General features: G+C 37.0%; 4 protein-coding genes across 6 annotated transcripts; all 4 read right to left on the bottom strand.

Annotated features, from left to right (window-relative positions):
- Positions 1-1,032: 1,032 nt before the first annotated feature.
- Positions 1,033-5,773, bottom strand: LOC125231795. Of its 3 annotated transcripts, XR_007177669.1 has the most exons (6): positions 5,622-5,773; positions 4,821-5,121; positions 3,806-4,616; positions 3,200-3,559; positions 2,581-2,881; positions 1,034-1,919 (listed from the first exon to the last, which is right to left on the bottom strand). XR_007177669.1 is itself a non-coding variant. In XM_048137375.1 (5 exons), the coding sequence occupies exons 3-5, from the start codon at positions 3,318-3,320 to the stop codon at positions 1,766-1,768; spliced, it is 576 nt and encodes a 191-aa protein (XP_047993332.1). In that variant the 5' UTR covers positions 3,321-4,616; positions 4,821-5,121; positions 5,622-5,773; the 3' UTR covers positions 1,043-1,765. The 3 variants fall into 3 exon arrangements, 1 of the variants encoding a protein (XP_047993332.1); XR_007177668.1 differs by having other exon boundaries at positions 1,033-1,919; positions 3,200-4,616; XM_048137375.1 differs by having other exon boundaries at positions 1,043-1,919; positions 3,200-4,616.
- Positions 5,774-6,127: 354 nt separating this feature from the next.
- LOC125232189 (phospholipase A1 member A-like) lies at positions 6,128-10,188 on the bottom strand. The gene is made up of 3 exons (XM_048137823.1): positions 9,688-10,188; positions 7,560-7,860; positions 6,128-6,975 (listed from the first exon to the last, which is right to left on the bottom strand). Exons 1-3 carry the CDS (start codon positions 9,830-9,832, stop codon positions 6,297-6,299), a joined length of 1,125 nt encoding a protein of 374 aa, XP_047993780.1. The 5' UTR covers positions 9,833-10,188; the 3' UTR covers positions 6,128-6,296.
- A 1,217-nt stretch (positions 10,189-11,405) lies between these two features.
- On the bottom strand, positions 11,406-14,474 carry LOC125232129 (phospholipase A1 member A-like). The gene is made up of 3 exons (XM_048137751.1): positions 14,324-14,474; positions 13,115-13,414; positions 11,406-12,338 (listed from the first exon to the last, which is right to left on the bottom strand). Exons 2-3 carry the CDS (start codon positions 13,318-13,320, stop codon positions 12,011-12,013), a joined length of 534 nt encoding a protein of 177 aa, XP_047993708.1. The 5' UTR covers positions 13,321-13,414; positions 14,324-14,474; the 3' UTR covers positions 11,406-12,010.
- A 3,901-nt stretch (positions 14,475-18,375) lies between these two features.
- Positions 18,376-20,779, bottom strand: LOC125231880 (phospholipase A1 member A-like). Its single transcript, XM_048137473.1, has 3 exons — positions 20,281-20,779; positions 19,412-19,700; positions 18,376-19,219 (listed from the first exon to the last, which is right to left on the bottom strand). Exons 1-3 carry the CDS (start codon positions 20,378-20,380, stop codon positions 18,541-18,543), a joined length of 1,068 nt encoding a protein of 355 aa, XP_047993430.1. The 5' UTR covers positions 20,381-20,779; the 3' UTR covers positions 18,376-18,540.
- Positions 20,780-21,657: the final 878 nt, after the last annotated feature.

The following is a 21,657-nucleotide window of genomic DNA, read 5'->3' as shown; positions in this document are numbered from 1 at the left end:
CCGAAACCATGAGGGTATTTTTTTTTAAAGGTAAGTACAAAAAAGTACATTTTTTTTCGTGAATTTGTACTGCAACAGAAATTTAAAATCTCATTAAATATAGTGTGGTCGTGCCAGGGAGTACCTACCTAGCACGACCACGGGCCCTATGTCGAAACTCCAAAATCATAAGGGTACATTTTTTTTAAACGTCAGTACAAAAAAGTACATTTTTTTTCGTGAATTTGTACCGCATCAGAATTAATAAAATCATCCGTGGTCGTGCTGTATAGTATCACACCTTTGAACAACTCAGGGGATATAGAACCGCCTTGTATGACACCTCATATAATGAAGAGGAGTCTTTTTTCGATCCGACTTTTTCACATTTTGCTCGTTTCGTAGGTTTTGATTGTTTCAATTTAGTTATTTCTTACTAATTGTAGGTAGAGATAGTTACTATTTAAACCGTTCGTTGCGGCATTTATATAGTTACCACCGCAAAAAACGAAAAAATGTAACGGGCCGAATCGACCCGATGCCGCAGACCTCATTTGTTCCGTCTATTGTCCTCTGAGTCGTCGGCAATCCGAACCCTCCTCAGAACTTGTACACTCCTTTTTGCTGTTTACTTAACACAGCAAAAGGGAATGTACAAGTTACTAATGGGGTGGCAACGGTGACACTCTTTGAGTTGCAGGCTCCATAGGTTGCGGTGACCGCTTTCCATCAGGCGAACCGTGTGCTTGTTTGCCACCGACGTAGTATTGAAAAAAAGATAGTGTGATAATAATCACAGCATGCATAAAAAATCACTCTCGCTTTTTATATAAGGAATTTATTAGGTAGCAGCAGTTTACATTACTAACTGGAGTAGCATATATAAACTGTTTGCCCATTACAATATTAATTATCTTGCTGTAACTACCACCCTCTCTCTGGACTTAACGTTTTCAATAATAATACTATCTAGGTGGTACCAAAAACTATTTCGCAAGTTTAAAATCTTAAAATCCTATTAAAATCATTTATTGTTGTTTCCAAACATGACGTGCTCGATTTTTGATTGACAAAAAGCCGCGCCTAGGAATAGAATATATTAAGGTATACATTCATTTGATCAAAATCATACACATTTGGTAATCTCAACAAAATACATGTAGCTAAATTTTCTAGAATAGAATTTTATTTCGGCAACTTTAAATATTACTATTTAAAAATATATTTTTATTTGTTTTAAAATAAGTTATTAACATCACTCATTAAACTCGTAGCACATCAACAGCATTAAGGTTTTTTATATTATTCAAAATCTCAGCACCGCTCCGTTTCAAGCCTTTTCTACCCAAATAATAAGGGTATCGTGGACTCGTCGCCAAGTAATATATACCGGGCTTACTCTTATCCGTATAAAGATCCAGAGAGTTGGTCACCATTGGCTTCCTCTCAAAACAGTTGTGGTCTCTCGCTTGCTGCAAAGAATCACATTGCATCATGAGGAACTTGCCCGGACTTTCCAATGCCGAGACCCATATGAACAAAACTTGTACGTGGCTGCAGAGATTGTCGCACAGAAACGTTGGGAATATACCTTGCTGGTACTCCCCTCCGTTGACGTAGACCGATATATGTCCGATTGGAGTAGTTATACCATATCCTCCGATATTCGTTCCGATATGCAGCACGAAGTCAGCGTCAGAAGGGTCCAACCTATCATCTGGTCCATGATGTCTGACGCAGGGTCCTGTAGGATCCAGAGCGGTCAGCTTTGAAATTCTTCTACCAGTCAGTTTTTGAAGTTCTTGGCAGTGTAAGCCATGGAAATTCCGCCAAGACTGAGGCCGACCAGTTCTAGATTTTTTGGGTCGAGGCCGACCGTCGTTAGTTTGGCTAGCATCTCGGCGACGTGCTTTCCAACAGGCCGCATTAAACGGACAACTCTGAAACAGTTTTAATACCGGTTGCACTATTTATATTAGCACTGTATTTTCGTAGAGACGATATGAAACGAATGCAAGGGAACGATGATATGATGTTCGAAAAAATATATGGAAGAAAAAGACAAGCTTGGCGTCGGCCCAAGTAATTGGGATAATGTCAAGCAAATGATGATGATTTTCGTAGAATAAAAAAGCTTAAAAGTTCATTTGGGTGTGTATTTTGGAAGTAGAAGAATTAGTGTATTCATCTTTAAGATGGATCACCTCAAATATTTTGTGTCTAGGTTTTCATTTGAGGAGTCAATAAGTTAGAACACTTTGGCTACCAAGAACCCGACTGTCGGGCACACCGCTCGTAGAAGCGTAGCCGATTACATGGGTTTCCCCGTATGTAGCGAAAATGTCGTAGCGCCGCGTAGAGCCCGGTTTCGAAAGTGTTAAGTTCTTGCCCAAATTTCCAGAGGAAAAAAATAAGTCATAACCTTCAGGCGAATTATATTAGAAAAGTTTCTATGATGGAACTGCTGTTTTTGTTTTTTAATAATACAAGTTTAGCAAGTATAGAGAAATATTTTTGATTCTAAGAAAACTACTTACTTAAAATTTTGTGTTAAAGTTGCATTTGGATAACAATAAATTAAGCAATGCCGAAAATACTTACACAGGCAATACATCTGTAGTGAAGTCTATGAATTCTAAAATCAACACATTATACCCCAGCTTCTTATAGAGCACCATCATGCTTCTTCCTAAAGGTATGGCAGTCGAATCCAAATAACCTGGGCAATAGACAATGGTCTTTTTTCTGAAGTCGACGTTTGGGTCTCTGGCGAGAGCTTTGACGTTATGATAGTTGAAAGACGTCCAGTTTGCTTGTAGAAGCGAACCTCTGCTTAGTACTGAGATCTTTATTTTATGTAAATGTTCCGGTTTGATTTCGGCTGGTTTTGAATATCCTGGACCTGGGGAAATAAATAATTAGAAAGTTACACTGCTTTTGACTGAATACATAGTGCTTTCCTGTATAGAAATGAATTAACGACAATTTAAAATCGTATCTTTGACAATCATTAAGTGCCTATGGCCTGAATCATCCTGAAGCAAAATTACTTTAAATTATGATTTAATAACATGTAGCCTTAACTGCAAAGATACAGGTATTGATTAAGGACAGCTTATGACCATTTATAGTAGGTAGGGTACCTAGAAAGGCGAAACTTTGTCTACGCCTATCAGAGGACGTATTTTATTTGATATTTAATTTAATTCACCTTACTTACAGATCGGAAGAAATCCTTGAGCATATCCCTCATTTTTTTCAGAATATTCAACCGCCCCTGTGAACTTTAGCACCAAAAGTACAATACAAGTAAATTCACGAATATTACGAAGGAAACCCATTTGGTTACAAAATCATGTTTCTTGAGAAAATCTATTTATTACTTGAGTTTATGAAATTATTATTATTGTGTACGAGTATCTTGTTGTTTTTATCTAAAATGAGGAAAAAAGAAGCTACAATAGTCATTTATTTACCTGTGGATTTCCTTGAACGTATCCTTTTGATTGATAGATTTGTATGTTTTTGAATACAAATTATGTAAAACTGTCTGTTTTATGCGCAATAAAAAATGTCACAACTAAAAATAGAATTGCTATTTAAGGTCGACGAGTATACCCCTAAAAGGTTTTGAATTAACATTTTGGAATTAGTATTTCTGCAATGAATGCCATATTAATTATTGTCACTTTTATTCCATTTTATATGTAATATACCTTATAGTAGTTAAGCTAAGTAATAATTAATTTAATCTGTGTAACTTTTGACAGTATACAATAGAAGTATAAATTCCGTAACTCATTTCCGCTTAAGTACGTATGCTTACTTGCTTAGCCGCCAATTACATAAATCTGTTGCCTTCAATTAATTTATATTTAAATTGGTAAATAGATATTTATATTATTAATTTACACAATCACTGTTTTCAATCTCTTAAGACAATTTATACATAATTTGACTAAACTCTCAGTACATCAACCGCATTAAGCTCACTTATTTGGTTTAAAACTTCTGCACCGCTTCTTTTCAAACCTTTTGTACCCAAATAATATGGATAATTATGACTCGTTGCCAAGTAATAAATGCCTGGTTTACGTCTATCCGTGTACAGATCTAGAGTGTTTGTTACCCTTGGTTTTCTATTAAAACAAAGATGGTCTTTCGCTTGCTGCACAGAATCACACTGCATCGCTATGAATGAGCCAGGATGTTCTAACGCCGACATCCATATTAACAATGATCGCCAGTGACTGCATAAATCGTCGCAAAGAAAAGACGTAAGGAAACCTGGTTGGTACTCCCCTCCATTGACATAAACCGTCACATGTCCTACCGGAGTGGTCATGCCATATCCTCCAGTATTAGTAGCTATGTGCAAAACAAGATCGGCATCTGAGATGTCCAGTCTTTGGTCTGGTCCAAGATGTCTAACGCAAGGCCCTGAAGGATCAAGAGCTGTGATTGACGATATATTTCTTCCTGTGATCTGACGAAATCTTCTAGCTATGAAAGGCATTATGACTCCACCAAGGCTAAGGCCAACTAGTTCAAGTTTTTCTGGGTCTAGACCGACTGTTGATAGTTCGGCTAGCATTTCACCTACATGATTGCCAATAGAACGTGACAAGCGGACGACTCTGAAATGATAATTATTACGATTAATAATTTTGCAATTTTATAGTTTGAACATATTTATCATACTGTAATTTAGTGTTATGCCTCCATTCAATTTAACTATGTGAAGAACAAGGTTCGTAGCAGGACTTCTGTGAGTCAAGAATATCATCGGCGCTGCATAGGTAAGGTTTAAGCAACTCGTAAAGGATACAATGATTACTTACACGGGGTATATATTTGTAGTGAACGTCACATATTCTAACAGAAGCACGTTATATCCCAATTTCTTATAGATCACCATCATGTTCCTTCCAAGTGGCAATGCAGTTGGTTCGAAATACCCAGGAGCATATACAACGGTTTTCTGCCTGAAGTCTACATCAGAATTCATAGCCAAAGCTTTTACATTGTGATAGTTGTACGAGGTCCATTTGGCTTCCAATAGGGAACCATTACTCAGTACTTCGATTTTCAAATTGTCCAAATGTTTTGGTTTTATTTCGGCGGGTTTTGATAAATTAGGACCTGAAAACAGTTTATTTATAAGTCTGGCAACTCAAGCCATGTTGTGATGTGTTGTGTAACGCTAAACTGCCAGAATATAAAGAGATTTTCGAGAGTGTTGATACGAATAGGGGGTAGGTGCCATAATACTGCACCGGCATCTATGATTTCGACTTGAATTTTCATTCTTGCATTTCGCGATAGCCATGCTAGGTAGTGCTCTATCCACCACCATGTCACCACATCTCGGATACTGGCAATCAAATATTTATGACAGAGGCGCGTTCCTAGCACACATTCTAAGCTCGTGTAGGTGAACGCGTACCATGCTTGTATGAGTGAGATATGACAGGTCGGCTGTTCGCGTTTTTGACAGGCGGTAACCGTGAGGGGGTGGGCGGCACTTTCAGCGGGGAGCGGAAGTGGCCATACTGTACGATAGTACTCTTTATTATACTGTGATGTCACTTTATTGTTATTAACACTTAAGAGTAAAATATTATACTTAAACAAATACTTACATCTTGGAATAAAACCTTGTGCGTAACCTTCATTTATTTCAGAATATTCGACGGCTGATGTAAAAATAAATAACAAGAACGTGACAAAAATTACTTCCGTAATGTTATTATGTAATTTCATATTTATTACGTATTTGCTTTAAAATTATTGAAGTACGTCTAGCAAGTACGCGTTAGCAAAAGTGACGAACAAACGGTGAAAAATAATTATTTATGGTCCTTCCTATACTTACGGATTGCTTAGATAGGTACATTCATTTACATAATTACTTTAAAACGTATAAGTACTTAATAGCTCTTACATAGAACTTAAAGTCCGTCTGTTTATGTTTGTATATATCGATTAAATGCGGATTCATAGTTAACTCTTAAAATAGCTAAAGGTTCTAGAGAGCAACAGAAAAACAAACAATAGATATTTACTTTTAAACTTTATTTTTGTAGGTATTGCGTTTATATTTTTAAGCATGTAATATCTAATCGTGCCTATAAGAACAATTTAATAGTCCTGATACAAAAAGTAGGTATTATTTAACCGACCATATTTTTATCCTTATGTTATTTTCTTTATAGTTGTGTAGTACAGTATCTACATCTATCTTTTCTTCTGAATTCTGAATGAGTCTATAGGTCTCATCCAAGGCGTGCATTACGATACAATTTTTCCGTACATCTTCATACCTGTAGAAGATCAACGGCATTAAGCTCACTAATGTGACTCAAAGCTTCTGACCCACTCCGTTCCAAGCCTTTTTCACCTAAATAATACGGGTATTTAGTACTCGTCGCCAAATAATAGATACCCGGCTTTCTCTTATCGGTATACAGATCCAGATTATTTGTTACCATTGGCTTCCTTTCAAAACAGTTGTGGTTTCTTGCCTGCGGCAGAGAATCACATTGCAACATCATGAATTTTCCAGGATTTTCTAATACCGATATCCATAAGAAAAACGCCTGCATGTGACTGCATATGTTATCGCATAAGTACAAAGAAACGGGAGCAGGCTGGTACTCCCCTCCGTTTACATACACTGATACGTGTCCGACGGGAGTGCCTATGCCGTAACCCCCGGTGTTTGTAGCAACATGTAGAACAAAGTCTGCATCGGATGGGTCCAATCTATCTTTCGGTCCAAGATGTCTGACGCAGGGCCCAGTAGGATCAAGAGCTGTTAGCTTTGAGATGTTCCTGCCAGTGATTTCTTGGAAGCTCTTGGCTATGAAGGTCATGGATACGCCTCCAAGGCTGAGTCCAAGCAACTCCAGTTTCTTCGGGTTGAGCCCCACAGTAGTCAGGTCGGCTAGCATTCTAGCGATGTGCTTGCCGACGGGACGCATCACGCGTGGTACTCTAAAAGGTAAAAAAAATGTAATCAAAATATTTACAATATCAACTTGTCCTGTGAATTTATTACCTAAAGTACTACTAACTCTCTCCCCCTCCTCCTCTTAATATATTTTTAATTAAGTAATTTATTTAAAGGTTGTAAAGGTTAGACAATTTGAAATCATTTGCTTAACCCCTCAAACGCCTTGTTCCAGATCTGTTCCAGTCAAGTTAAACTGTAACTAACAAATTGACGGTTATTAATTCAGTAGCAAACTTTTGACAACGGCGTTCCAGGGGTAGAAGAGTTCCATTATATTCTAATGTTTTTGACCCAAAAAAAAATAAAAACTTGCAATGATCAGGACATAATAGGTTGATTATATTAAAAACATAATGAGTCTTCTAAGAATCCTGACATTTCATATTATTGATTAGAGGTAGGTACACCAACATCATGCATTGAAATAATGGGATGTTAGACTCAGTTTACAAGTATCCCGATAAATAAGTCGCTTGAAGAATTTTATATGCTTCCAGGAAAAGGTAATTCCACGAATAGTATTATTCGATAATTGAGTCCCGAAATAGAAAACGTGTATACTTACATGGGGAAAATAAATGTGGTAAAGTCAATATATTCTAAAATTAACGTGTTGTAACCCATTCTCTTATACATCAACATCAAAAGCCTTCCAACAGGTAACGTAGTATGTTCCGTATACCCTGGACAATACACAATAGTCTTTCGCCTGAAGTCAATATTAGGGTCTAAAGCTAGGGTCTTTATGTTGCGGTGGTTATAAGATGTCCATTTGGAGAATAAAAGTGAACCGCCGGCGAATGCTGCTATTTTTAATTTGCTCAAATGTTCTGGTTTTATCTTTGCTGGCTTGTCTACACCGGGACCTGAGGAAATAATAATAAAGATTAAGATATAAGCTCTATTAGTGTCTAGAATTTTGTGAAGAATGGGACACTGCACATAATTTAATTACTCACACCAGCACCCAGGAAAAGTAAACGGGTGAAGATTCTATACGTAGTTGCTAATAATATTTTTTTCAGTTCATTTAATTCATTTTTGTTTTGGATACTGATCTTCAAAAAAACAGTCGAATTGAGAACCTCCTCCTTTTTTGAGGTCGGTTAAAAATAATTTATTTAATAGAAATTAAGACTAAGCCTATTCTAGATTTATTTATCGTATGGCATTGTTACGTCTTACTGGATTTCAATTACATATTTCCTTAAGTACTAAATCTTAAACTAGAGATTGATGTATGTGCTCTTCAAATACTCATTTGCCGTTTCGCTGAGTTTATATGGTCTTCAATTCGTCCTATTCTAGATATATAAGCTAGCTTTTAAGTGTTAGGCTTAATCTTGATACTGATTGCTTCTTCTATGGGTATATAATTATATTCTTCTGAGCATGCAGATATCCCGGATGTCCTACTTAGTACGTTTACCACAGAACACCCCACTAGAAGCCAAATGCAAGCGATATTGTTCGAGACGCAAATCACCAATCCTTGCGGGGTGAGGCGGGCGCGCACGGTGCTGCCATTGGTCGTTTCAAATAATGGCGCGCCTTTATGATTAGCAGTAGGGATGGGAATGGGATATGTCTATTATAGACAATGGTACCGGTACCAGTACTGTGGTGAATTTGTTTTGCAACAAATTATAATATTATAATTAAATTATAATAAGGCCTAGTTACCCTTCGGGTTGGAAGGTCAGATGGCAGTCGCTTTCATAAAACTAGTGCCTACGCCAAATCTTGGTAGTAGTTTCCAAAGCGGACCCCAGGCTCCCATGAGCCGTGGCGAATGCCGATGCCGGGATAACGCAAGGAGGATGATAATTGTGATAGCATCTCAATAAAAATCATTCTAGTAACTAATAACTAAACTGTGCATTTTTACTTACGTTTACTAAGTTAAATAACCAACTAAATATTCTAAACTAATCAATGAACTAAATACCACTACAGACTCTACAGATTCTAGATAATTATTCACTATTACAAATCTGCTTTCTTTTATATTTCATAAAATGGTAGCACATGGTACGAACGGCAGTACGAAGTTCCCGCAACAGACATAAACTAACATGGCCCCATGCCTAGTCGTTTACGTGAAAGGGATAGCATATCACATTGTTAACTCGGTAAAGAGGGATGGACGCGCCTCGGCGCCGCTCAGCACAACCATATTGACCAGTATAAATGAACTCCGCGGACAATAAACAATATTCAACAAAATAATTAATTTGACTTAACTGTGGAATGTTGTTCCATCTTTTTTACATGTAGAAGTGTTAGAAGACTTGCCACACCACTTTATGCTGTAAGAGACCATTGTTTGCAACCAAAATTGATTATTTAAGATTTTTTCCCGAGCGGACACGGACACTGTTAGCGGGTCGTATACTTGGGCGCTACTGATCGGTGTCGCACGCGTTCAAACTTTTATAAACCTGATTTGTCGTATGCTTGGTGACCGCGAGTCGCCCTGTAAGGGCCATCTTGTTGTATTGATCTGTGACGTTTACAAAAGTACAATGTATAAAGATGGGCACTCTTACAGGGGAACATTTACAACAAGTATAGTGATAAGATTTGTTCTAGGTAAATTACATGCTATAATCAATATTATCATCAGCTACTGACTTGTCTAATAGTATAGCGATCTTTATACAATTTTACGTTAATATAAAAAATGTACTTACATATAGGCATAAAGTTTTGTGCATAACCTTCACTAGTTTGATTATATTCAACTGCCGTCACCACATTACACATCACTATAGCTATACATAACACTTTTGTTACACTATCCATTTTTAAACTTATCATTTTCTGTTCTATTATCATACTTTTTTGAATAATTGTTTTTTTATTATCTGCCTAATAGATTTGCTCTACTACTCTAAACCTTGCGATTGCTATAACTTTGAACCGGAAATTTTGTTTGCTTATATTTATAATATATACAAGTAGGCATAATTATGTTTTGACCTTTGGATGGGTTACCAACCTGTAACTCAGCTATTGTTTTATATTTCAAGCGAGATTGAACACAGTAGAAATGAAATATATATGACTAAAATTAACTTAACTCGAGATAATGTATCTGTTCCTTTCCTCATCCATAATTTTTTAATACGTATGAAGGTTTTCAGAAAATGTCCATTTTTAGGGTTCCGTAGTCAACTAGGAACCCTTATAGTTTCGCCATGTCTGTCTGTCCGTCCGTCCGTCCGTCCGTCCGCGGATAATCTCAGTAACCGTAAGCACTAGAAAACTGAAATTTGGTACCAATATGTATATCAATCACGCCAACAAAGTGAAAAATAAAAAATGGAAAAAAATGTTTTATTAGAGTACCCCTCCTACATGTAAAGTGGGGGCTGATATTTTTTTCATTCCAACCTCAACGTGTGATATATTGTTGGATAGGTATTTAAAAATGAATAAGGGTTTACTAAGATTGTTTTTTGATAATGTTAATATTTTCGTAAATAATCGCTCCTAAAGGAAAAAAAAGTGCGTCCCCCCCCTCTAACTTTTAACCATATGTTTAAAAAATATGAAAAAAATCACAAAAGTAGAACTTTATAAAGACTTTCTAGGAAAATTGTTTTGAACTTGATAGGTTCAGTAGTTTTTGAGAAAAATACGAAAAACTACGGAACCCTACACTGAGCGTGGCCCGACACGCTCTTGGCCGGTTTTTTCAGAATATTTTTGACCCCACACTAACTCAAAAATCAAAGCCAATGACCCTGAACGTGACAAGATATTTTCAAACATTTTTTTAAAATATGGAACTACCAGTGACGTTATCTCTCACAATGTCATATGTCAATCAATTACAGAATTTAATATCTTCCGCGGTTTAGATACAGACGACGTCAAATGCTCTATACTAATATGTATATCCATACTAATATTATAAATGGGAAAGTGTGTGTGTCTGTTTGTTTGTCCGTCTTTCACGGTAAAACCAAGCGACGAATTGACGTGATGTTTTAAGTGGAGATAGTTGAAGGGATGGAGAGTGACATAGGCTACTTTTTTTTTCTCTTTCTAACGCGAGCGAAGCGCGGGAAAAAGCTAGTATGTAATATTGAAATGCGAAAGAGTGTCTATCTAAAAATTATCTCACTATCACCACAAAAAATAAGATTTTTAGCAGCGCCTGTTAATTGATGTAAACATTCAATTTGCTCAAAATTGTATATTGCCTTTAATCTTTTGTCAGGCGCTAACGTTTCTAATTCGACGCAGAAGAAGACGCTGGCAAGCTAGTATTATAATAGTTCTTGAATAGTTTGAATTTTCACGATGTTGACACTGATGATAGTTAGATGATATTATTACACGGATACTGCGGCGTAATTATCACAAGTTATGTATTCATTAAATCAAAACTACAAGATATAATAGTTTATTTTATTATGACAGTTTTGATAAAGTTACATTTATAAAAAAATAAAGAAATAATAAATAGTCATGTTACAATATTATGTACTTATGGCCATATGGTAGGTATCTGTGTCTTTATGTTGAATGTTATTGTTTCAGATTCGTAGTTCATACCTAACAATAACATTACGTATTCGTCGTTTTTATATGTATGATAGATAAAAATAAGTACCTAGTATGATACCCAATAATGTTTAAAGGTGTAATGTGTTTTAAATTAAACCCGCATCACATCTACAGCATTAAGCAAACTTAAATACCTCCAGTATGGCGCACCTCGTCTTTTCAACCCCTTCTTCCCCAAATAATACGGATAGATATGATTTGTGGCCAGATAATAAATACCTGGCTTATTCCTATCTGTAAACAGATCTAAAGTATTTGTAACTAAAGGTCTATTACTACAATCATGGTCCCTAACCTGTTGTAAAGAATCACATTTCATCGCTATAAAAGAACCAGGATTCTGCAATGCTGAGTACCATATAAAAAATGACTGCATGTGACTGCAAATGTTATCGCAGAGAAGCGATAGAATGACACCTGGTTGGTACTCTCCACCGTTTACAAAACAGATACATGCCCCACTGGAGTGGCTATACCATAGCCTCCTGTGTTAGTAGCTATATGAAGAACAAAATCTGCATCAGATGGGTCCAATCTTCCGTCAGGTCCAAGTTGTCTTACACATGGTCCTGTAGGATCAAGAGCGGTGATCTGTGACATGTTTCTTCCAGTGATCTCTCTAAAATTCTTGGCAATGAAGGTCATAGCCACGCCGCCAAGGCTAAGTCCAACCAGTTCTAACTTCTTCGGATCTAGACCGACGGTTGTGAGGGTGGCTAGCATTTCTGCAGCATGCTTGCCGACAGGACGCATCAGACGTACAACACTGGAATGGGTACAATTTATAATTAATTGGTTGAATTGCAAACAAAAGCCATGGCTGAGAATATAATTGTTGAAAAAGGGATTGCTGAGCCTCAGAACCTGTCAAAAAACCTTGGCTTGAAAATTCGATTTATTTAGGTTCCTCGGAACTTAAGTTTTGTAGGAGGTAGGGCATGGCGAATGATATTCTGCTTTGTGTGGTAGGGCACAGCACACAGCGGATATCATCTCGCTCGAATCTAGAGCAGAGCCCAACTGGGGAAGCACCTCCGCCTTACAGAAGACCGCACACAAATAGCAATATTTAGACCCTACTCATAGTATTGTGTTCCTGCCGGTGAGTAAGGCTGCCAGAGCTCAACGAGGGTGCGGTTAGCTGGTGACGGAAGGACCTACGGAACTAATTTGTTCCGTCTATTGTCTTTGAGTCGTCTGCAACCCAAACCCTCCTTGGAACTTGTACACTCCTTTTTGCTGTGTACTTAACACAGGAAAAGGGTAGTGTACAAATTTATAATGGCTTGGAACACGCATGTGACACTCCTTGAGTTGCAGGCGTACATAGGTTACGGTGACCGCTTTCCATCAGGCGGACCTTATGCTTGTTTGCCACCGTCGTAGTATAAAAAAAGTGCCATTGTATAGGCATATTTATTTTGTTACATATGGACTAAACAGATTAGCTATCTAACTAGTCTTACAATCTTCAATAATAATTAGTGCACCTTCAAAAGTTTGGTTTTTAACTGGCATCTCAAGGAGATTTAAAAAACTCACACAGGAAATAATTTGGTTGTAAATTCCACATATTCAATGATCAGTGCATTATATCCCATTTTCTTATAGAGCAGCAATAGAATCCTTCCTAACGGTATCGCAGTCGAATCAAGATACCCAGGACAATACACTATCGTTTTCCGACTAAAATCCACATCAGGGTTCTTGGCAAGAGCTTTCACGTTATGTAGGTATAGGAAGTCCATTTTGCTTGGAGCAGTGAACCATTGCCGAGTACGGAGATTTTTATCCTGTCCAAATTTTCTGGTTTGATTTCGGCGGGCTTCCACGATCCAGGACCTGTCGAAATATCGACACGTGAATTAACAAGTCTAACCTAATTGTCATGACAAATTGATAAACTAACCACAAAATTAAAATTTTGAAAAAAAAAAAAAAGTGGAACAATTTTTATGAAACATGGCTAAGAACCACGACATCCGCGACAGCGGTGAGCGGCGGCCACTGGGACTTTTCATTCAGCACGTATGGCACAATGTCGTGGCTGGGCCGTAAACTAATTCAGCTTTCAACTAAATCTAAATCAGTTCATCCGTTCGGGAGCTACGATGCCACAGACAGACACGCACACACAAACAGACAGACACGTCAAACTTAGAACACCCCATCGTTTTTGCGTCGGGGGTTAAAATTACGATCCAAGGCACGGATCTATGGTAAATGGCATGATATACCGTATTACACAGGGTTACCCCTGAACCCCTTAAGGAACATGACACGGTCACTCATTAAGAAAATGTACCTATTAACAGTTCATTTAATGTGGAGTAAATGTGAATGACAAATGGGTAACGGGATAACCTAGCCGTAAAAAAGTTGACATTCGAAAATATCAGCAGGTCTATCACGACTGTCGCTGCGAGATAGATTACCCGTCCATTTTGTCATTAGAATAAGACGTGTGACATATGTCACGCCGATATACTGTCGCGCTAATCAGGTGCTAGTCCTGCTGTTACCATAAAATATACCTACATAGATATGGCAATGGCCGGTTAAGAATTGTTAAAGATCCAATTTTCTATCAAATTGAAATTTTATCCCGATCTGACAGGCAAGTATGGTCGCGCGATAAATGATAAAACATCAGGCCGTTCCTATTTGTAAGTGCATTAGGGACGGCCCGATGTTTTATCGTTAATCGTTTATAGTACTATCATAATTAATACATAGGTATGCAGTACTTACAGCGAGGCCAGAATCCTTGAGCGTAGCCCTCACTTTTTTCAGAATATTCAACTGCTTCGCCAGTAATATAAATTAACCATATTAGAAATAACAATACCATTTTCATGCAATACGTTCAATAGTACATGTACTTTGGTAATAAATTATTTCACTACAAGAGCTCTGTAAGTATTTTTACTTGTTTCATGTTAGATATGACCTACAAGATACGAGTACTTATTTTAACAAATTGTGTAAGGTACAGCGGGGCAAATTTCGACGGGGGGCAAATGTAACTGGTCCATTTTTTCCATATTTTACAATGTTTGCATTATTAAATAGAGTGCCCACCTGTTATATAAGGTAGGCGTGTTCAGTGAATACATGTAAAACTCAACATCATAGTGTAATAATGGAAAAAATGGGGTTTACTGACGATTCGCCAAAAAACGTTTCCCAAAGTTTCACATCCCAAACTATTATTCCCAAATTATCATTTCCCAAATAAACGTTTGGCAAAACAACTTATCGCAAATTGACATTTAGCAAAACTTTTTTGGCAAGCATTTGTTTCCCAAAATATTTACTTGGTCAAATATTATTTAGTCAAAGGTATTGTTAGGCAAAATTTCCATTTCCCAATATATTATAATTAAATGGCGCACTAGAAATTTGTTTGTTGATTTTATACTTTGTGTCCAAGATTTGTGTGAAATAATGTGTATGTCGTACTTTTTTTCCTCCTGCTGCAAATGTCAAGGATGACATTTTCACTTACTTGTCCGGATACATTTTATTAAAAAGAAACCTTATGTTTTCAAGACCATTATGTTCTATTAATTTTTAATTACTTTAAAAAGCCATTTCCAGTTTTCTCACTGTCAACCTAAAACGCTCCTCCTCGCTTCGCTCGTCGTCGCACCTAAACTGACCCTGTCGCACACGAGTTTTCTGTTACAATACTAATAAAATTATTACATTACATTTATGCCTTGTAATATTTATTGTCAAACGTGGTTTTGCATGGTGTAATTTGTAGAAACATTTTTTGACAAAAAAATAGTTGACAAAATAATTTTGTCCAGTAATTAATTTGACAAAAATAAAGTTGAGCAAACTTTTCTTGTCCAACTGAAGCCTTGGGAATAAAACTGAAATTATCATTTGACAATTTTAAGTTAAATTTGGCAAACAAATCTTCGGTAAATTAAATTAATCCCGTAGAAATGAAAATGAAAATGCCTAAATATTTTCGAAATTTGCGATGTGAAATTTTGACCAAACATGTTTTTGGGATATAAGTTTTGCCATTAAAAACGTTTGCGAAATAAAGTTTTGTCTAAATAAAATTTGACAAACAATACTTTGGGAAATGAAACTATTGCGATATGATTATTGGGAAATGAAATTTGACGAAAAGTTTTTTGGCGAAACGGCAGGACACCAAAAAATGGATTAGTTACAATCGCCCCCCAGTCAAGATTTGCCCCGCTGTATCTTATAAACAAAAATAAATAAAAATGTGTAAGTTTGCGTGTGCAAACATTAAAAAAACACTTTTTTAAACATATTTAATTCAATTATTACTAATTAACATGAACATTATGGTAAGTACGTAAAATATTACAATTACAATAAATAATATTCCAAAATCTACTGAACCTTACAAAAGTCAGCCGTTAGGCATTGATATTACAGTCTGACCAAAAAAAGTAGACATTAAAAAGTGGTATCATCATAGTGTCGTCCCATTTTCTCACACATATTGGTTTGAAAGAGATGACACTACGATGTTGGCACTTTTTAATTATTTTTATTTTTGGTCAGACTACAATTGAAACAAATTCACCTAATTGTAATTAATCATACGTAAGTTAAGTCTAATATACATATATAATTGTTTTACACAAATTAAATTCAGAGGCCGGGGTAAAAAAAAAACTAAAAAGTGATGTTAAAGATAGAGATAAAGAGGCGGGACAACTTAGACGCATTTTATACTAAATGGTGGGAACATAACGAACGAAGGGACACCAAAGTAGGGTATTAATAACCTAACCACAATTTTTTTTTTAAGCCCCCGACCGCGACATAGTGAACCGATTTTCATGAAACATGGCTAAGAACACTCCCGACTAACTCAGCTTTCAAACAAAAAAAGCTAAATTTAAATCGGTTCATCCGTTCGGGAGCTACGACGCCACAGACAGACACACACACACAGACAGACAGACAAACAGACCAACAGACAGACACGTCAAACGTATAACACCCCGTCGTTATTGCGTCGGGGTTAAAAAAAAGAGGATAATGGAAACCATGTCCATATTTTCTTCAGTACCATAAACAAAATTGCAAATTCATATTCAAAAGTAGAAAAATAAAAAATTAAAATAACTATGGCCATTTTAGGCACCGGTACCATAGATAGGTACATGTTTACGTATGTACAAATTGTATATGCACAAAACATTATGAATATGACCATGTTTGTAACTATATTTTTTGCATTAAAACAAAAACAGTTTTTTTCTCTACCTGACAACGTTGACTTAAATTACAACTTTCGCGTTTAGAACATACTAAATAGTAGAGATGGGCCGAATATTCGGTAAATATTCGGTATTCGGCATATTCGGCAAGTTTCTCAATTTTCGTATTCGGCCGAATAGTTCGGTTACATTGCCGAATACATATTTACCGAATAAAGAAAGTAAATAAATAGCGTAAGTTGTTTTGTTTTCCATCAGATAATGACATTCTATTTCAGCATTTTAAGGAACCACCAAAGGGAGATACAGTGCGTTAAAATATAAGTACCTACCTACAATAATTATGTAAAAAAGTGAAAATAACGTACTTTAAAAAACAAAACCCAAAATTTTCTTCTGCACTAAATTATAGGAACAATAAGAGCCTTAGTACCCATTACCAATCATTGAAAAGTTTTTAACTCCAAGCCAGGATTTAAAATATGGTGGAACCGAATATTCGGCCGAATGCTCAGTTCGGTAACAGCTGAACCGAATGTTCGGCCGAATATTCGTATTCGGCAAAGTCCGTATTCGGCCCATCTCTACTAAATAGGTAATGAATTAAAACCTGGCAGGCAAGTATGGTCGCGCGATAAATGATAAAACTTCTGGCCGTCCCTATCGCACTTATAAGTAGTGCGATAGGGACGGCCTGATGTTTTAGCATTTATCGCGCGACCAATGCTCTGCCTGGTACCTACCTTGAGTTTTTTATATGTTATTAGATCGTTTAAACGTCACGTAAAATGTATGTTATTTTTGGTTCTAGTAGGTATTCGATATTTTTCTACATACAATAAATGCTGGCAATCACCTAACAGTAGAAGGTCGGAACGGCCTTGTACCACGTCACACCTCGGACACAGGCGATCAAATATATGAAAGAGGCGCGTTCCTAGCACACAGTCTAAGCTTGTGTAGGTGAACGCGCACCATGCTTGTATGAGTGAGATATGACAGGTCGGCTATTCGCGTTTTTGACAGGCGGTAACTGTGAGGTAGCCGACAGGGAGTGGGCGGCACTTTCAGCGGAGAGCGGGAGTGGCCATACTGTACGATAGTACTCTTTATTATACTGTGACCACGTGGAGGCGGTCAGTGGAGAAGGAGGCTGGCGCAAGTGGACTAGGCTGGAAGGATTTGGAAGTAGTCGCCCAGGATCGTGAAAAGTGGAAGATTCTTCTAAAAGCCCTATGTCCTTAGTGAGGGATAACAGAATCACATCATCATCATCATCACAATAAATGTCATTTTCCGTGTCGTTTACGGTACCTCCTGAATTCGAACCGAAAACTATGGCATACCGGTAGTCACGTAAAAATACCTAAATATGTACAAAATAGTTTTATTACTGGTATTAAATAGTGACGTCAGCAAGTACCTACACTACAACTCCGTATATGTATAGACGTATAAAGTCTAAGAAAAAGCGTATCTAAAAGTCACAGAGAAAAAGGTACGGTGGCCTAGATGGCGTTACACCTTTTGGGGAACGCTCGTCTAGATGGCTCTAATATTAATATTTGACATTTTAACACATATCAAGCTAACAATATGGGCCAAATTGTCAAAACTGAAGTTCAAAAGTTTTAAGCTTGTGTCGAGAGATGGCAGTCTTTACACTGTGATTACACGTTTTACTTCGACAGTAACTCTCTATAATAGCCGATCCTGTTATTCCTGTTTGCTTTCTATAATAAGACCCTAAACCAAAATTTCATCAGCCTCATTTAAATATGCTAGCTGGTTTAAAATGACTTCACTACTTTTATACACTCCCCCCTTCCCCAAGTAATAAGGGTACTTATGTAGCGTATTCAAATAATATATCCCCGGTTTACTTCGGTCCGTATACAAATCCATCGTATTTGTGACTAAAGGTTTCCTATCAAAACAGTCAAAGTCTCTCGCTTGCTGTATAGAATCACATTGCATGCCTACAAATTTTCCTGGGTGCATCAGAGCTGATAGCCAAAGAATGTAGGATTTGACGTGACTGCAAAGAGTATCGCAGGGTAACCACCAGACATCGCCCGGTTGGAACTCTCCCCCGTTAACATAGAAAGTGACGTGACCAACTGGAGTTGCTATGCCTAATTCGTCCATGTTAGTGGCAATGCTGAGGACGAAATCGGCGTCGGAAGGGTCAAGTCTTTGGTCTGGCCCAAGGTGTCTGAAGCAGCGCCCAGCAGGATCCAAAGCGGTTAGTGAGGAGATGTTCCTGCCGGTAATTTCGCGGAAGTTCTTGGCGATGAAGCTGATGGCCTGCCCACCCAGGCTGAGGCCGACGAGCTCTAGTTTCTTCGGGTCCAGTCCAAGTGTCGTCAGGTTTGATAGCATCTCTGCGACATGCTTGCCAACTGGACGCATTAGACGAGCCGCACTGAAAGCCAAATAATATAAAATTAATAAGTAACTTGCGTGATATATTATAATTAAACACGAAAAAGATTCCATTAAAAATAAAGTATATTAAATAAGATTTGTAGTAACACTTCACTTCATGCATTTTCCCATTGACACCCCTCAAAATTCAACTTTCAAAGATCAGGATCAAAATTGAACAAATACTCACATTGGCATTTCTCCTGTAGCAAAGGCCTCATAGTCCAAAATGAGTACATTATAACCCAGCTCCTTATAAAGCTGGACCAAAGTCCTCCGAATAGGTACCGCGGACAGGTCCAGATACCCCGGGACGTACAGAATAGTCTTCTTGTTGAAATCTATCTCAGGGTGTCGAGCTATTTTCTTGGCGCGGTAGTAAGTGTATGTAGTGAGACTGGCCTGAGAGTCAAATACTGATATCTTTAAGTTCCTCAAGCTATTTGGTGTGATTTCTGCTGGCTTCCATGAACCTGGACCTGTGAATAGAAATATTTTATTAAAGGAGTGAACGACAATGTCGATAATATAAATGTTGTAGGTTAAATATGGAATCGAAATCCAATTACTCAAATCAATCTTGAACAAAAGGAGGATTATGCTATTACTACATCAAGGATCAACAAATAAGCTGTCCATTGAGATCATAATGCATTAAATTTTTGAAAATAATTATCGATTCCGCCAAAGTACCAAACAAGGTAATTTAATTTTAAATTTTATGAAATCTCGATTTTCACATCACACGCAAGATTCGTTAGTACACAAAGCTGCTTCAATAATCTACCGACCGACTAACATTCCCAAAAAATATAGTATCCTTGCTATTACTTTCGAATGCTAGAATTGTCAGTTTTGGAAAATATTACACAAGTTACACAAGTATTGTACGGTCAACCAATTTGAATCCTAGGCCACTTCTGTGTGTAAAACCATGTCTCATTGACACCGTGCATTATTGGCCATAGAAGTCACTTTTGACGTTGACTTTAAAAAGGTTCTACAGTAGCCTAGATCAAATTGGTTAAATGTATATTCGTAGTATACAATTTTACTTACAATCTGGCAAGAGTCCTCGGTGGTAACCTTCGCCTATCCGCGAATAGTCAACGGACTCCGTCAGAACAAAACACGACAACGCGAATATCACTTTAAACATTTTCACGGAAAATATCAATATTGCATAAATTTTCTCCAATATTTCTTATAGGAATACAATTACAACTATTTAAATATTCATTCTTTTTATTTTTAATTTGCTGTCGTTTTTCCATTAGCGTTAGTAAACACGATATGAAAGAACTCAAGGATTGTCTAACAAACTTCGTGTCTTTATAATTATGGAGAGCGATTTTTGTTTTTTTCTTTTTACCGTTAGGTATAGGTCAAATATCAATTATGTATGAACGCAAAATCGATGTCGCTATTTTACGCTATGTTCACGCACGTTGTAGAAAGCAAGTATTGTTATATACATTACGTATATCTTTACCAAAACAATTTTAAATGATATTATATTTTGTTTACTGGTCTACTGCTTAAGTTAAACTATGTTGTGAATCTATAAACAGATAGGCAACAACTATATTTTTACTTAATTTCTGATATTTTAAATAATCATACTGGGTGTAGTAGGTACCAAGGTTCACAGTTCAGCTGTCTACAAATTTACGATAAAAAAATGTTCATAGACAATACTTTAACAGTCTGACGTAAAAGAGTTCAGGGTTATATTGAGTCACAAACCTGTTGGATGTAAATCTACGTCAATTTAAAATTAAGATGAGAAGGTTCAACAGCTTTATCAACTTCTTTAGAGTTGTCCCTAGCAATTATTGAGCGTGCGTGGAAAGTTCGAATCTCGGTAAGGGCATTTGTTTGAGCACAAACCTTTTTTAGCACGCCTAACGAACACTTTTTAACTGCCAATCAGGGGTAATAACTCGTGTAAAAGCCAATTTTGGCGTAGTTGTAGGGAATGGTGGTTTAATCCACATACTCAAAGTACTGGGTGAAGCTAACGGGTGGAGGGGGGAGTAAAGGTCCCTTTTTAGGGTTCCGTAGTCAACTAGGAACCCTTATAGTTTCGCCATGTCTGTCTGTCCGTCCGTCCGTCCATCCGTCCGTCCGCGGATAATTTCAGTAACCGTTATTAGCACTAGAAAGCTGAAATTTGGTACAAATATGTATATCAATCACGCCGACAAAGTGCAAAAATAAAAAATCGAAAAAAAAGTTTTATTAACTTGATATGTTCAATAGTTTTTGAGAAAAATACAGAAAACTACGGAACCCTACACTGAGCGTGGCCCGACACGCTCTTGGCCGTTTTTTTAGCTTTTCGCGAATGGCTGTGGCACATATGTAGCAAAAAATGTTCTCAGACACAAGCAATTTTCATAAAATTTTCTACAAAAAAGGTATTTACACTTTTTA

The sequence above is a fragment of the Leguminivora glycinivorella genome, chromosome 12 (genome assembly GCF_023078275.1).
Source record: "Leguminivora glycinivorella isolate SPB_JAAS2020 chromosome 12, LegGlyc_1.1, whole genome shotgun sequence".
Classification (NCBI taxonomy): Eukaryota; Metazoa; Arthropoda; class Insecta; order Lepidoptera; family Tortricidae; genus Leguminivora; species Leguminivora glycinivorella.
Note: the sequence above shows the minus strand (reverse complement) of the source record. Positions and strands in the feature narration are given on the sequence as shown.